Source organism: Melopsittacus undulatus, chromosome 13 (assembly GCF_012275295.1).
Source record: "Melopsittacus undulatus isolate bMelUnd1 chromosome 13, bMelUnd1.mat.Z, whole genome shotgun sequence".
In the NCBI taxonomy this organism is placed as follows: Eukaryota; Metazoa; Chordata; class Aves; order Psittaciformes; family Psittaculidae; genus Melopsittacus; species Melopsittacus undulatus.
In genome coordinates this window covers 11418998-11433487 of record NC_047539.1, presented here as the reverse complement: position 1 = coordinate 11433487, position 14490 = coordinate 11418998, and the positions used below count along the sequence as shown (strand labels likewise).

The 14490-nt window shown below is 57.3% G+C and overlaps 1 protein-coding gene across 1 annotated transcript; it reads left to right on the top strand.

Annotated features, from left to right (window-relative positions):
* Window positions 1-864: 864 nt before the first annotated feature.
* LOC117436916 (hydrocephalus-inducing protein-like) lies at window positions 865-12422 on the top strand. The gene is made up of 17 exons (XM_034068990.1): window positions 865-885; window positions 2515-2674; window positions 3523-3650; window positions 3738-3929; window positions 4325-4474; window positions 5190-5252; window positions 5687-5797; window positions 5963-6121; window positions 6691-6971; window positions 7148-7367; window positions 8060-8272; window positions 9609-9772; window positions 10030-10180; window positions 10427-10657; window positions 11274-11498; window positions 11964-12115; window positions 12209-12422. Exons 1-17 carry the CDS (start codon window positions 865-867, stop codon window positions 12420-12422), a joined length of 2835 nt encoding a protein of 944 aa, XP_033924881.1.
* Window positions 12423-14490: the final 2068 nt, after the last annotated feature.

Genomic DNA, 14490 nt, shown 5'->3' with positions numbered 1-14490 from the left:
CTTGTGTCCTCAGCGTGTCTGTTGTGTGAGCCATCCCTCCACTGAGTCCTCTTTGGTACACTACCTCCCTCCGTCTTCTGTGCCCCGCAGGGTTACATTGAACCTGGCAAGCAGCAAGTGCTGAAAGTCTATTACCTGCCAGGAGTGCCAGGAGTCTTCTGCAGGGCTTTCCAGATCCAAGTGGGTCACCTGGAGCCAGCAAAAATCTGCCTGAAAGGAGAAGGGACCTTTCCCAGGATCCACTTGGACCTGCCCAGGAACATCAAAGGTGAGCACTGTCTGTCTGCTCACCAGGAAGGTCACCTGGCTTTCCCCCATGCCATATGCCCATAGGGCAGCTCACGGGCACCTCCGCCAGGCCTGGAGGTTTCAGGGCTGTCAGGCAAACTCAGCCCTCTGGTTGCTTCCTTGGTCTCTGGCAGACGAGCCCGTGTGGCTTTGCCGCAGGAACCATCCTGCACAGCTTGCCAGCATATGGCAGAGGTCTGGGAAGATAAGGGCTGGGCAGAAAAGCACAGGGAAGCTGCAAGAGAGGCTGGCAGGGATTTTGACAGGGTTGGGTTTGCATCACGTTGTGGGGCTGAGATGCTCCTGTGTGGCGAGAAAGACGGCTGGGGGTGAGAAGCAGCAGGATCGCCTTTTCCTCCCTTGCTGGAGCAGTTTGTGTCTGTCTGCATGTTGGGGGAATGGGGCTTCCCGTCTTCCATGGGATTTGTGCTGCCCCACTGCTATTGGTGGTGTTCTGTGCTTTCAGGCAACGCCAAATATGAGAAGATCCTCCAAAAGGCCCAAGAAAAGCTGGACAAAGGCAGCCAGAGAGACGAGGCCATTGCTCTGGGGGAGGCTGTGGCAGCCGAGCCCCACATGGACGACTCAGGCACCATGGTGAGTAGAGCTGCTGCCCTGTCCCGCACGTGCCACCCTCCTGCGTGTCACTGGAGCCCCTGCGCCCCACGGCCCTGTGCCCAGGGCTCTGCTGGCACTGGGTGCCTCCCTGCACAGCCCTGGCCACGGAGTGTGTCAGCTCAGCGTGCCCCATGGGCTGCCCACCTCTGGGAGTTGTCCCTCCTGGAGATGCACCAGCTCCTGACTACCCCAGGGAGATGCTAAGGGCTGTGCTCAAGCAGTTGGGTTTATGGTGCTCTGAAGGACATTCAGGTCGGTGCTGGGGGTTTTGTTGCTCACCGGCCAAGCCCTGCCAGCTTTACAGCGTGTAAAGCAGCAGCCTGAATGCACCCTGAGGCTGTGCTGTGTTCTGGATCTCCGAGAGGCTCCAGCTCTCTCATGATTCCCTTTCCAGGAGAGCTTTTGTCCAAGCTGCTTTGGCACTAACTGGGGGCAGGGACATACTTGGAGCTTTGGAAGGTTTCTGGCTTGTCTGTCCATGTGTCCAGATCAGCTTTGATAACTGGGCAGGGAGAGACACTGGAGTTCATTTCTTTGGAGCTATTGATCCTGCCTGAGAGAGCAGGAAATGTCCCAGACACTGAGCAGTGAGACAGAATGACTCCATCGCCTCTCTCAACAAGAGCAGGGTGGGATCCTCCACCTGAGACAAGCTTGTGCCTTGGGAAGGACCTTTGCTAAGCAGCCCCTGTCTTTACTTTCCTCAGTGGGATGCTCAGCTGCAGATGCAGATGGAGGAGATGCTGATGGAGGAACATGCCGTGGAGCAGCAGAAAGCTCTCAGCTCCCGTCCCCCGGAGGACACTGCCTTTCAGCAGCGTGTACATCGGAGGCTTCTCAAGTTAGTAGGGAGTCCTGTAGCCTGTGTGCAGGGGCCCCGAGGGTAACAGCCAGCAGTGCAGGCCTGCTCCTGAGAGCTCCTTGTGTCTCAGAGCTGGGAACAGCTGCGGACTTGAGAAGGGGCCTGATGCTGAGAGCTATGATGTGTTCTCTGTGGGCAGCTCGGTGTCCTCGCTTGCACAGTGCTCCCCTGAGCTCTGGAGGTGCTCCCCTCCCCACAGTTGGTGGGTTCTGTTCTCAGAGCTGAGGGGTGCAGACGAGCAAGCCCTTGCAGACAGCACAGGCACCAGCCCTGCTGACCAGCTCTGAAAGGGGCATCTCAAAGCTGGCGTCTTTGTGCCAAGAAACAGACCTCACTATGCAGGAAGAGCAGGGAATGGTCCAGATCCCTTATGCACTTTTCCAAATGGGATTGCCTGCCAAAAGGCCTCTGCAAGGAAATGCTATGACAAGGTCCTGAAGCAGTTTCAGGCTTGGGCTGGACACCAGCTTAGCAGTTTGATTGAGACCAGTGGAGATGCAGTGGACTTCTCTGCAATGGCTTTTTGCAGCATAGGAACTGTGTCCAGTACCCACTTTAAAGTCACTCGAAGATCCCATTGGTGGCTGATAAATCCTAGGCCCTGCACTCCCCATGACTTAGCCAAGTGTTATTACTGGGTGCTCAGGCCTTGGGTTTCCTGGGCTTGGCTTGAGCTTTCAGAGCAGTGAATACAGAATTATCCACTCCATTTGCTTCTCCAGCCCACGCCATGCTGGGGTTTACAGAGTGTCCTTACTCCTCCTTTCAGAGCTGAGCTGCCCGAATACATCCTGGACCTTGGCTATGTCGTTTCCGGTGACATCCACACACACACAGTGAAGATCACCAACACCGGGCACTTCCCTGCATCTTTCTGTGTCGATGGATATGTCCTGTATAACACAGGTAACCTGTGGTGGAGAGGCTTCACAGGGGCTTGAAGGAGCTACCTCTGACACATCAGCTGAAGCCATTGGACATGGGGAGATCTGAGTACTTCCTTGGACAGCTTTTTCCTCCTTAGTACCCCCGTGCTGGGTGCCCTGTTCAAGAGCCTGACTTCTGGCGAGCAGTGCCCAGAGACCTGCTCTGCCTGTGGCTGCCCTAAAATCTGATTGCAGGGGCCAGAAGGGCTGATCACCTTGATCGCCTCTCAGCATCTTCTGCTCTTGGCTCCCGTGAGCATCATCCCAGTTTCTTTGTGCACTCTGAGGGTTTATGTTGCAAACAGATGGACCCTCTGTGGTTCAGAAGTGCTTTGTTTAGAGTTCATAGTGCCAGAGCACTTCTGCTCAGCCTTTATTGACCGGCCTGTGGGATCCTCTGCTCTATGGAAACAGGCTTCCCAAAGAGGCCTTGAGGTAAGGCTGCAGCTCCAGCACATGGTGACTGCTGTCTCTGCGGGGTGGCCGGTCGTCTCTTCTAAGCCGCTGTCAGGGAACACCCCAGCATTTGGTATCTTAGGTGGCAATTCTCCTTTGGAGAGGTCTATGCATCCTTCCCTGAGACGCCTGATGAAGGAATTGCTGGAGTTCCTCAAGCAATGTGATTTCTTTTTACTATGTAACCCCTGGATTCTGGTTGTGAAAGTCCTTTTGCTTTGGGCAGTGCCAAAGGGAGAAGAGCAGCTTCTCTGGAGATGCAAAGGGGTCTTTCCCAGAGCTGCCAGCCAGGACACCCCTGTGGCCTTACCGTGCTTCTGAGCCATTTCCTGTTGCTTGCATATCTCAGCTGCTTTATTTTGCTGTGTTCAGGCTTCAGCGTGTGCCTGGAGTGTGTGAAGCACCTGCCCTCCTGTGAGAGCAAGACATTTGAAGTGTGCTTCGACCCACAAAGTGCCAACCTGCGCCTGGGAAAAGTGGATGTGCTCCTGCCCATCAAGGTACTCCAGCTTCTGGGGCAGGCAGCAGGTTGGGCACAGCAGCGAGTATCGGGTGGGCTCTCAACCGGGTGCTCTGTCCTTCTGTAGGTCAGAGGAGGCCCCACATTCCAGGTCCGCCTCCGTGCCATGGTGGCTGAGCCGTCCCTCTGCGTGTCCAGGGACAGGCTGGAGTTCTCCGCTGTCCAGTGTGGGCAGTGCCAGGAAGAAACCATCCAGCTCCACAACACGTTCCAGGTCCCCTGTAAATGGTCCATCAGCATGACTGATCCTGTTGAGGAGGTAAAGCACAGACAACGTGTAACACACAACTTCTCAGTTGGGTTCTCTTTGCCACTCTTGCCTTTTGTGCCCCTCTGGCTGCCTGAGCACTTGGGCTGCAGCTCGCTTGAGGAAGCTTTTGAGGGTACAGAGCTAGGCTGGTTCACCTGGGCCTGTTCACTAGCTGATGCTTCACTTCTCTGCCGTCTTCACCCATTCCTCCTCCTCTGAGGACACTGCCTCCCCATCTGCCTGCCCTGCCAGCATGTTTGCCCTCCAGTTCTAGGCAGTGGTGGCCACGTCTGGGTGGGATGAAGGTGCTTCCTGCACCGTGCCAGCATCTTGGAGCACTGCAGGAACCGAGGGTCTGTCCTCACAGACCAAGGAGACCTCACGCCACTGGTTTCTGTGCGCAGGTGGACAAACATCTGCCAGGGAGCGAGCACCAGAAGCTGCTGGAGGAGATGAAGTCTGTGCCCTGTGGCTTTGAGGTGCTGCCCTCAGCTGGAAGCCTCGCTCCAGGACAGCAGTGCCACGTCCAAGTCCGTTTTTCACCCACGGAAGAGGTGAGATTGGTGGGTGTCACGCCAGGAGGTCTGGCAGGGCAGTGTGGTAAGGGGAGGCCAGCCCAGGGAGCGGGGGATGAGCTCTGCCTCCACGTGGAGCTTCCTGCGCCTCAGTTTCCCCTGCACGTTCCCACACAGTTCGGGAGTCAGCTTAAATGATGGAGCATTCCCAAAGGCAGTTTGTATGTGGCCACCGTGACTTGGAAACTGGTAGCGTGTGACAGGATGGATACAAGTGCTTCCATGCCTGGGGACAGTCCCAGGGATCTCAATTGCTCGTGGAGATTTCAGCGTCTCGTGTCTGGCTTTGACCAGAGGCAAGCACTGAGCAGAGAAGATGATCCTTATTTCTGTCCAGTGAGAGCTCAGGTGTCTCTTGCACACAGCTGATGTTTGCCTGGTGCTGCAGTGCCAGGACTGTGTCTGAGGAAGCAGACCTTTCTCATGAGCGTTGCGCTCCCCCATGCCCAGGTGAAAACCTCTGAGAGCCCATTTTAGATTCACCTGGGAGCCAACTGTCCAGTTATGCTCCACAGCAGGACTCGCTGCAGTTCCTGAGAGCCATGCAGATGCTGTAGCCCCTGCTCTAAGTAAATACCTGTTTTGGATTCAGCTTTGAGGTGCTGACAAGACCCCTGACCCTGGGCGATTGTTGACTTGGAGGTGCTGTCAGCTGGGGCTTCACGGAGGAGCTTTCTGTGCTGCTTCTTTGCAGAAGTGCTACCGGGGCGAGCTGCAGATCCAGATTTGCCAGAGCAGCCAACGCCTGCAGGTGCCGGTCTTGGGACATGGTCTGGAGCCACGGCTGGAGTCCATCCCTGCAGAGCTGGAGCTGGGACCGCTGCTGCCCCAGAGCCATGGGGAAGAGGGGACAGTGGTGGTGAAGAAGCCCTGTGAGGTTTACTCAGTGCAGTTTGAGCAGCAGCACCTTGCTGAGGAGCAGGTGAGGGGGAAGGTCTGTGCACACTCTGTAGATTCCCAGCACTCCAGCATGGCCAGGCTTGTGCAGGGAGATGGGGGCAGTGCGCAGGGGAAAGCCTGGTGGCCTTCCAGGGTTAGCCAGCTCTGCTGGCAGGCTGCAGAGGGACTTGGATAATCCCTGCCCCTGGGGGGAAGGAATGTGGGAGGGGATGGCTCGGCTGGGGAGCCTGCTCACATGGTGAAGGTCAAGAAACTCATCCTGCCTATGGTTTCTCTTCCTTCTGTGCACAGCCCCTACAGACACCAAAAGATGACAACAGCCCCAACAGCTTGTTGCTGCCTCCGTGTGCCCCGGGAGAGAAGCTGACTGATGAGGCCCAAGGAAGGGGCATAAAAATGAAGGTGAGATGAAATCTAAAGGCTAAAACTCCAGGTGGCAACCGGCATGGTTTTCTCATTTCCTCCTCTCTTCCCCAGCCTCCCATGGTTTGGGTTTCTGCCACTAGAGTGGCAGAAAGCCTTTTCTCCTTCTTTCCTTTGGCTTGATATCAATCCCTACCGCCTCAGGTTGACGTTGTGGATCCACCAGGAAAGGTGGTGAAGCTGGGAAACGTCTGCATTGGACAGACGGTGAAGAAGATGGTCACTGTAGCCAACAAGAGTGCAGCCCCTCTCACCTTTAAGCTGAGGGTCACGTCCACCGTGCCAGAGTTGCAGGAAGCTGGGGTAAGGCCCGTTCCTTCTCTGCAGAGCACTTTGGTGTGCCTGCAGGGAGCGCTGAGCTGCTGTGGGTGGGAGCTAGTAGGTAATGACTCAGGTATGGGCTGCCCTGGCTGCCTGTGCCTGCCCTGTCCTCCCTGCTGGCACTGCTCTGGCAGCAGATGCCTGCAGTGCAAATGCTTCAGCTGAGCTGGGTGCCAGGACTCCCTGAGAGCCAGAAGTGAGAAGGCAGCACAATTCCTCTAGCCTGTTTTAGACACATCCATCAGGATGCAGCCATGTGTTTTAGATCTGGAAAGGTGAGGGAGGTGAATCTTGAAAGAGGGAGAGTTGCAGCTCTGTTGGAACGTATGTGAAAGCTTTAGAAGACAGAGTTGACCTCACCGTGACCAGGTGGACACATGGTAGAAAACACCTTTGGTATTCCCTAGGAATGCCTAGGAGGGAATGAGTGGGACTGGGGCAGTGCTGGTGGGGACAGAAGAGGAATTGGAAGCCTCTTCCCTGAGTGTGGTGAGGGAGGCTCCACAGCTCGCTTGCCAGATGAAATAGTCTCCACTCGTTTCTTCGGGTAGGTTCTGTGCTTGAAGCCCAGCAAGGATCTAAAGCTGAAGGGCAGAGGAGACACCTGCAAAGTGGAGGTGACCTTCTCCCCGAAGCGCCGCATGCAGCCGTTCAGCGGGGAAGTGCTGCTGGAGTGCCGCGGGCTGGTGCGCTCCCTCTGTGTGGTGCGGGGCTCCTGCCAGGGCAGCCTCGTGAGCCTGGACCAGGACCAGCTCAGCTTTGGAGCCGTGGTGCAGCAGAGCTACACGTGCCGGCGCGTCGTCATGCGGAACGCGGGCGACACGAGAGTCAGGTAAAGCAGTAGGTCCTGCCCAGCCTGAAGCCTTATTGCCAGGTGGATCAGGGTCAGGCCTGAGATGTGGTGGGAAAGCCCACAAGAGACTTGGAGCCTCACACTGAGGCTTACACTGCCTTCACAGCTCCCCGTGGCTAATCCTTCTTTCCTGTCCTTGTGCTTTCCTCGGCAAGGTTTATGTGGGACGTGGAGAGCTTCAAGCCAGACTTTTCCATCAGCCCCACAAAGGGTTACATCAGCCCAGGGATGGATGTCCCCTTGGTTGTGACCTTCCGCCCCTCGAAGCTGAGCCAGGCTGTCCAGTACGAGGGGCTGCGGTGCTTCATCCAGGGCAGTGAGGCGCTGCAGCTTACGCTGGCAGGATCCTGCGTGGAGGCCCATGGCCCCAAAGAGGTAACGCAGCAGGGACAGGATGGGCCCCTGGACCCCAGCATCTGCACCACATCTCTCCCAGGGCAGGAACTGAAGGACACTTGTGAGCACAGACTCGCTGGTGCTGGGGTATCCCAGAGAGAAACTGCTGGGCAGGATTGCCAGAATTCCTGAGCCCTGTCATTGCCTTTCTCCCCTGTTCAAGGTGCTGCTCCTCCAGTGAGCAGCTCAGCTGTCCTGGCTCTGCACTGCAGCACCCATGCCATGTATCCCAGCACTGCACCTGCAGCCACACTTCTCCCCCCTGCTGGGCCAGGGGAGGGCATTCAGCAGTAGGAAGGGGCAAGGCATCTGCATCCAGTCCCTGGGATGGGGCAGCCTGGGAGCTGTTGGCTCTTGCTCCCAAAGAGAGCGTGGAGCTCCTCTTCCTCCTGCCCACAAAGGAAGGGGCTGTGTGGCTGCAGATCTTGTCCTTGCACAGGAGTTTCCTTTCAGGACTCCCCGTTTCACCCAGCATGCAAAAGGCTTGTTCTGCTCCCTTCTTCAAGAGCAACCAGCTTGATTTACTCCAAAAGCTATGGCCAAAGCGTAATTTTTGCATGTGACAAGGAAAAGCTGCTCCCTGTGCTCCAGGTCCTGGTGCAGAGCCAGCGTGAGAAGAGTGGGAAGGGTTGTGGGTACGAACCAGCAGCCTCTGTGCTCCTCTGTTACAGACGCTGACTTTCAGCTGCCATGTGCGTGAGAGGCAGAGCCAGACCATCCTCCTGTCCAACCCGAGCAGCGAGGCCTGGACCCTGCAGCCCATCATTGAGGGGAAATACTGGAAAGGGCCTGAATTTATCCATCTGGAGGCCAGGCAAAAAGAAAAGGTCTACCAGGTCACCTACAGACCCCTAACCATGAGCTCTGAGAACAAGAAGCACCAGGTACGTGAGCTGTGCCAGCGTGTGCTGACCCTCGTGGCATGACCCTTGTAGCTCACCCTGCTTTGGGCAGGAGGTTGGCCGAGATGACCTTCAGAGGTCCTGTCCAAGCTGAAGGTGTCCTGTGCCCTCTGTTGGAAGCTGGGTTTTGTGGTGGCTGGGGGCCAGGCACGGGCAAAGGGCAGTTGGGAACTCGGGCCTGACACCAAATGTGTTGGAGCAGCTGACCTAAAGAGCCAGGCTTTCTGAAGGCCAAGAAATGAAGTTTGTTCTGCGCAGCTCCTGGTGGCTGCTTGTGGCAGCCCAGGGAGCTCAGAGACCCCCACGCTCAGCGCACGGCTGCACAGGCTCTCCGAGCCCTGGGCACAACCACTTGTGCCTGTCCTTGTGCAGCTTGCAGGGAGCAAGAAGGGCAAAGCTGCCCTGCAGTTTCTCAGTGCCCTTCTGGCCGTGCACAGGCAAGTGGGAAACGAGAGAGATCTCTTGACAGTCATGCAGGAGCTGTGGGAGGAGCCCTTCCTGCAGGTCTCAGGCTGGGCACATGGGGGTGACTGGCCCCTCTGCAATGGTTTCTGTGCCATAAGGGGTCAGTTCAGAAGGGCTCTGGGGTGCTGGAGCTGCCAGGTCCTTGTCCCGCTCCAGCTGACCTTACAGTAGGCCAGAAATGAGGTCAGAGATTTCTGGTCTCCGTCTCCAGGGTGCTCAGCAGATCTGTGCCCTTAGGGTTGCACGTGCTCAGCATGTCTTTAATGTAGAGCCTGCGTGAGGAGTCTTGCAGCTTTCAGCTGCTGTGGAGGCAGAGGAGATGGCAGAGGCAGGTGTCTGGGATCCATGGGCACCCAGAATGAGCATGGATATGAGCTTTCCATGGCCCACGGCTGGTGGGCCCCTGTTGTGCCAGCTTAGAGGCTGCTGTCTGGGCAGTGCTGTTGGGGCTAAGGCCAGCAGGACTGAGGCAATGGAGCTCATGAGGGACGGGCACCCCCTGCCCAGGGCTGTCCCTGCATGAGCACAGGCTGGCAGGGACGTGCCCAGGTGAGTGTGGCCAGTAAGGGAGTGTTGGGATGTGCAGAGCAGCTCTGCTGCAGGGCCCGTGTCTCCTTGCTTTGCCCAGAGATGCTGCCTCTGTGTCCTGTAGCTGTGCCATGTGCTGTGGGCCATGCACCCACTCACAACCAGCTCTGAGCAGGTGCGATGCTGGTGCCTCCTCCTGCACGGGACAGGGCTGCAGGCAGAGCTCTGCCAGCTGGGCGTGCTGGAAGTTGCTGCAGTGAGAGCCTGAGGCCTGGGGCTGGCCAGGGGTGCTCCAGAGCCGACTTGTCCTATTCGTTGTCTGTAGGGCTCCATCTTCTTCCCCCTGCCGGACGGGACAGGCTTACGCTACCACCTGGAAGGAACTGCTGAAGCCCCCAGGTGTTCAGGGGCCATTTCCCGGCAGGTTCCATGCAGGAAGTGCCACACGGAGCTCATCCCTGTGTCCAACTGGCTGCACAGACCACAGAGGTGAGTCCAGCCCAGGAAGTCTGGAAGTGCCTGGAAGCTCCTTCCTGAAAGCTTGTCCCTCTCCTTGGCCGTGTCTGGCCATACCCACGTTCTGCCTGTGCAGAGGCACCCTGGAGGGCTTTCCTCCAAGGGGGATGAGAGCTGGTGCCCTGTGCCTGAGGCACTGAGGGTGAGAGGGGCTGTATTGTACCCCCACACGATGGGTATCCTATGGGAGTCCTTCGTGTTGACCTTCACTGTGTCCTTCTCACCCACAGGTTCCTGGTGGTTATTGACATGCTCAAACCAGAGAACCTGGAAAGCAGTTCTGTGCTGCAGGGGTGTTCCTACATGGACGTGCCAAGCTCTGCGAAGAAGGACTACCAGCTCACCTTCCTCTCCTACAAAGAAGGAGTCTTCAGGGCAAAGGTAAGTGAGGACACTGGTCTGCAGGGCCCTTCAAGGAGCTGTTGGCTCACCGAGAAGCTACATGCCTCTTCATACCTCCACGTGCACAGGTCCTATGAAATACCGCACGTGCTTTCTGTGGTCTTGTGCTCTTCCTCGGTGGGTGCTCACAGCCATTCCTGGAAGCAGGGTGCTGAGCTCAGTGGGCTGTTTTGGGTCTGTTTTCATGTGTGGAATGAGCAGCCCTTCCCTTTCTGTCTGATTTAGGTGACCTTCCTCAATGAGACAACCGGAGAGTACTTGTTCCACATGGTGACTTTCAAGGCGGTGGCTTCAGGACCCATGGGCACTGTTCAAATGAGCACCGCTGTTCGGCAGAGAGTGTCCTCCAGCGTCAAGGTGGACAACCCTCTGCCTGTCCCGGTGACGTTTGACATCAACTGCAAAGTGCCCGACGTCAGCGTTCCCCAGCACTTTACTGTCCCTGCACAGTCGAAGGTAGGGGCAAAGCTCCTCCGGCTCCCTCTGCTCTCCCTGCTCCTGGCTGCAGGGGATGCTCTTGAAGGGTGATGCCTGAAAGGAGCCATGTGGGGCTTCCTTCCGTGGTGGCAGCTCCCTGCCGATGATCTAGAGAGGGAGCAGTGTGCGAGAATATCCCCAGTGGGCATCATCCTGCGCTGGTGGAGCCTGCCCTGCTGCCCCCTGGAACACGCTGCAAGTGGGCCTCATGTGGCAGGTCCTTGTGCCACGTGCCCCTCATTTAGTGTGGTGCTTCCAGCTGTGAGTGGCTGCAGGACAAGCCTCAGCCCATAGCCAGGTTGTCTGCAGCCTGGATTGACAGGAAGTGGTGTGTGCCCTGGGGGAGCACAGGGGCTTTTTATGGTGGGAAGCTTCTGGCATCGTGCTGGAGGGCTGTGAGCTGTTGGGATCTGTCCCTAAGTGAACCGTCCCCCAGAAGGAGCAAGGCTGTGCCCGAGAGAGGGGAGTCAGAGCGGGGAAGGCAGCCCAGCCTTCTGGCACTGCCTGAGCACAGCAGGGACCAGCTGCCCCTTGTCAGGCACACGTGTTCCCTGCCTCTGCCTGACAAAGTGGCTTTTTCTTTCCTTCCTCCCAGGCGGATCTTGTCTTGGAATATCAGCCCCTGCAAACGGGTGAGAGCAGCGGGCAGCTGGTGCTCCAGAGCAGCGACTTGGGCTCTCTGTTTTACACACTGCAGCTGAAAGCCACCTGGAGCAGGCCAGAGAAGCCCGTGTATTTCCGCACCAGGCTGGGCTCCCGTCAGACCATCACCACCAAAATACGGCATTTTGCCCAGCAGAAGACCGAGTACCTCGTACAGGTGAGCGCGGCTGCCGGGGCTCTGGCTGGGAGGCAGCTCCTCTGGCCAGCACCAGCCCTCTCCACCAAGGGCTCCAAGTGCCTCTGGCTTGGGGTGGCAGAGCCAGGGTGGCCATGTGAGCCCAGGGGTCTTCCCACTGGTGTGGGCTTGTCACCAGCTGCACTGTCCTCCCTTGCGGGCCCATGTCTGCTGCCCTGGTTGGAGCTGCTTTTGCAGGCGCCACGGTGCCTGGGCTTGCTTCCCCCTTGCAGCCCAGGTCTGGCAGTCAGGCGTCTTGGGGCTTGGGTGCAGGGTTGTCCCTGCTGGGCACGTTTGCACAGTTCTCGTGCCCATTCCCCGCAGGCACTCACCAGGAGTGTGGTGTGGGTGGGCCAGGCCAGGGCCAGGGGACCATCGTGTTCTTCCCGCGGTGCTGGCTCTGCTGTTGTGACCCACCCCCCATGGTCTCTTGTCTCCCCTGCACAGACCGACTGTACCGACTTCCAGACAGCAAAATCCATCAGTGCGGCACCCGCCAGTGCTGGGGGCTCGGACCTGAGCGTGGAAGTGACCTTTGAGCCCTGCCACCTGGGCGAAGCCAAGGCCACGCTGCAGCTCAGCTCTGCATTGGGCGGGCAGTACTGCATCCCACTCATCGGCCTTGCGCTGCCCCCTGAAGCCCAGGGCCCCTTCCTCATCCCAGCCGGCGGCACCACCTCCATCTCCTTCAGGAACGTCTTCCGGAAGGCCACGGCGTTCCAATACGCAGTGAAGCACCCGGGCTTCACCGTCAGGGCCCCCGAGGTGCTGCGCGCCAAGAGCAGCACCACCATCACCGTCTCCTTCGCGGGCGGCCCGGCTCCTGTCACCAGCAGGCTGGTGGTCTCCTGCCCTGGGGGCTCCTGGATCTACCACCTCCGGGGCCTGCCCTCCCCCCGCAAGTGAGCAGCTGCCCCCGGCCCTTCCTGCCACGTTCGTGCTCTCTGGAGCAAATAAATGTCATTTAACATCCTCCCACACGACGTCCTTGTCTCTAAATGGGAGAGACGTGAATTTGCTGGATGGACACCCGGTGGACAAGGAATTGGCTGGATGACTGCACGCAGAGAGCCTCGGTCAGTGGCTCTATGTCCAACTGGAGACCAGTGAGGAATGGTGTCTCTCAGGGGTCGGTGTTGGGGCAGACCCTGTTCAACATCTTTGTCGCTGACACAGACAGTGGGATCGAGCACCCTCAGCAAGTTTGCTGACGACACCAAGCTGTGTGGTGCAGTCAGCGTGCTGGAGGGAAGGGATGGCATCCAGAGGGACCTGGACATGCTGGAGAGGTGACCAACCTCCTGAAGTTCATCAGAGCCAAGTGCAGCTCCTGCCCCTGGGTCAGGGCAATCCCAAGCACAGCTACAGGCTGCAGGGAGAAGTGATTCAGAGCAGCCCGAGGAGAAGGGCCTGGGGGTCGGAACATGAGCTGGCTTCAGCATGGGCTTGAGCCCAGAAACCCCCTGTGTCCTGGGCTGTATCACCACCAGCATGACGAGGAGGTCAAGGGAGGTGATCCTGCTCCTCCACTCTGCTCTCATGAGACCCACACTTGGAGCACTGGGTAGAGTTCTGGTGTCCTCACCAGAAGGATGTAGAGCTGTTGGAGCAAATCCAGAGGAGGGTCATGAGGATGCTAAGGGGGATGGAGCAGCTGCTGTACAAAGACAGGCTGAGAAAGTTGGGGCTGTTCAGCCTGGAGAAGGGAAGGCTGCGTGGAGACCTCAGAGCAGCTTCCAGTATCTGAAGGGGCCTACAAGGATGCTGGGGAGGGACTCTTGATCAGGGCCGGTAGCAATAGGACAAGGGGTGATGGGCTTAAAGTGAAACAGAGGAAGTTCAGGTTAGCTAGAAGGAAGAAGTTGTTCCCTGTGTGGGTGGTGAGGCACTGGCACAGGTTTCCCAAAGCAGTGGTGAATGCTCCATCCCTGGCAGTGTTCAAGGCCAGGCTGGACTGGCCTTGAGCACCATGATCTTGTGTGAGGTGTCCCTGCCTGTGGCAGGGTGTTGGAACTAGATGATCTTTAGGTCCTTTCCAATCCAAACAGTTCTATGATTCTGTTATTCTCTAAGATTCTTTGGGAAAGCATGGTTAAGACTTCAGGTGGTTCCCCTTAAAGGTAAAAAGTGGAGAATGAAGACCTTAGGCCCACTGTAGGAGAGGATCTGGTTCGAGACCATCTTAAGAACCTGAACGTGCACAAGTCCATGGGACCTGATGAAATCCGTCTGTGGGTCCTGAAGGAGCTGGCAAATGAAGCTGCTAAGGCACTGTCCATCATATTTGAACAATCATGGCAGTCAGGTGAAGCTCCCAACGACTGGAAAAAGGGAAATACAAGCCCCATTTTCAAGAAGGGAATTACAGAGCAGTCAGTGTCACCTCTGTGCCTGGCAACATCTGGGAGCAGATTCTCTTGGAAGGCATGCTAGGGCACATGAAAAACAACCAGGTGCTTGGTGACAGCCAGCAGGGCTTCACTAGGGGAAAATCCTGCCTGACCAATAGGGTGGCCTTCTATGATGGGGCTACAGAACAAATGGACAGGGTTAGAGCAGTTGATGTCACCGACCTGGACTTGTGCAAAGCGTTCAACACTGTCCCACACGACATCCTTGTCTCTAAATTGGAGAGACATCAATTTGATAGGTGGAGCACTCGGTGGGTAAAGAACTGGCTGGATGGGCGCACGCAAAGAGTTGTGGTCAATGGCTCAGTGTCCAGCTGGAGACCAGTAATGAGTGGTGTTCCTCAGGGATCGGTGTTGGGACCGGTCTTGTTGGACAGCTTTGTCGCTGACATGGACAGTGGAATTGAGTGTGCCCTCAGCAGGTTTGCCGATGACACCAAGCTGTGTGGTTCAGCTGATCCACCGGAGGGAAGGAATGCCATCCAGAGGGACCTTGACACACTTGTGAGGTGGGCTGATGCCAACCCCATGAAGTTTAACCATGCCAAGTGCAAGGTCCTACA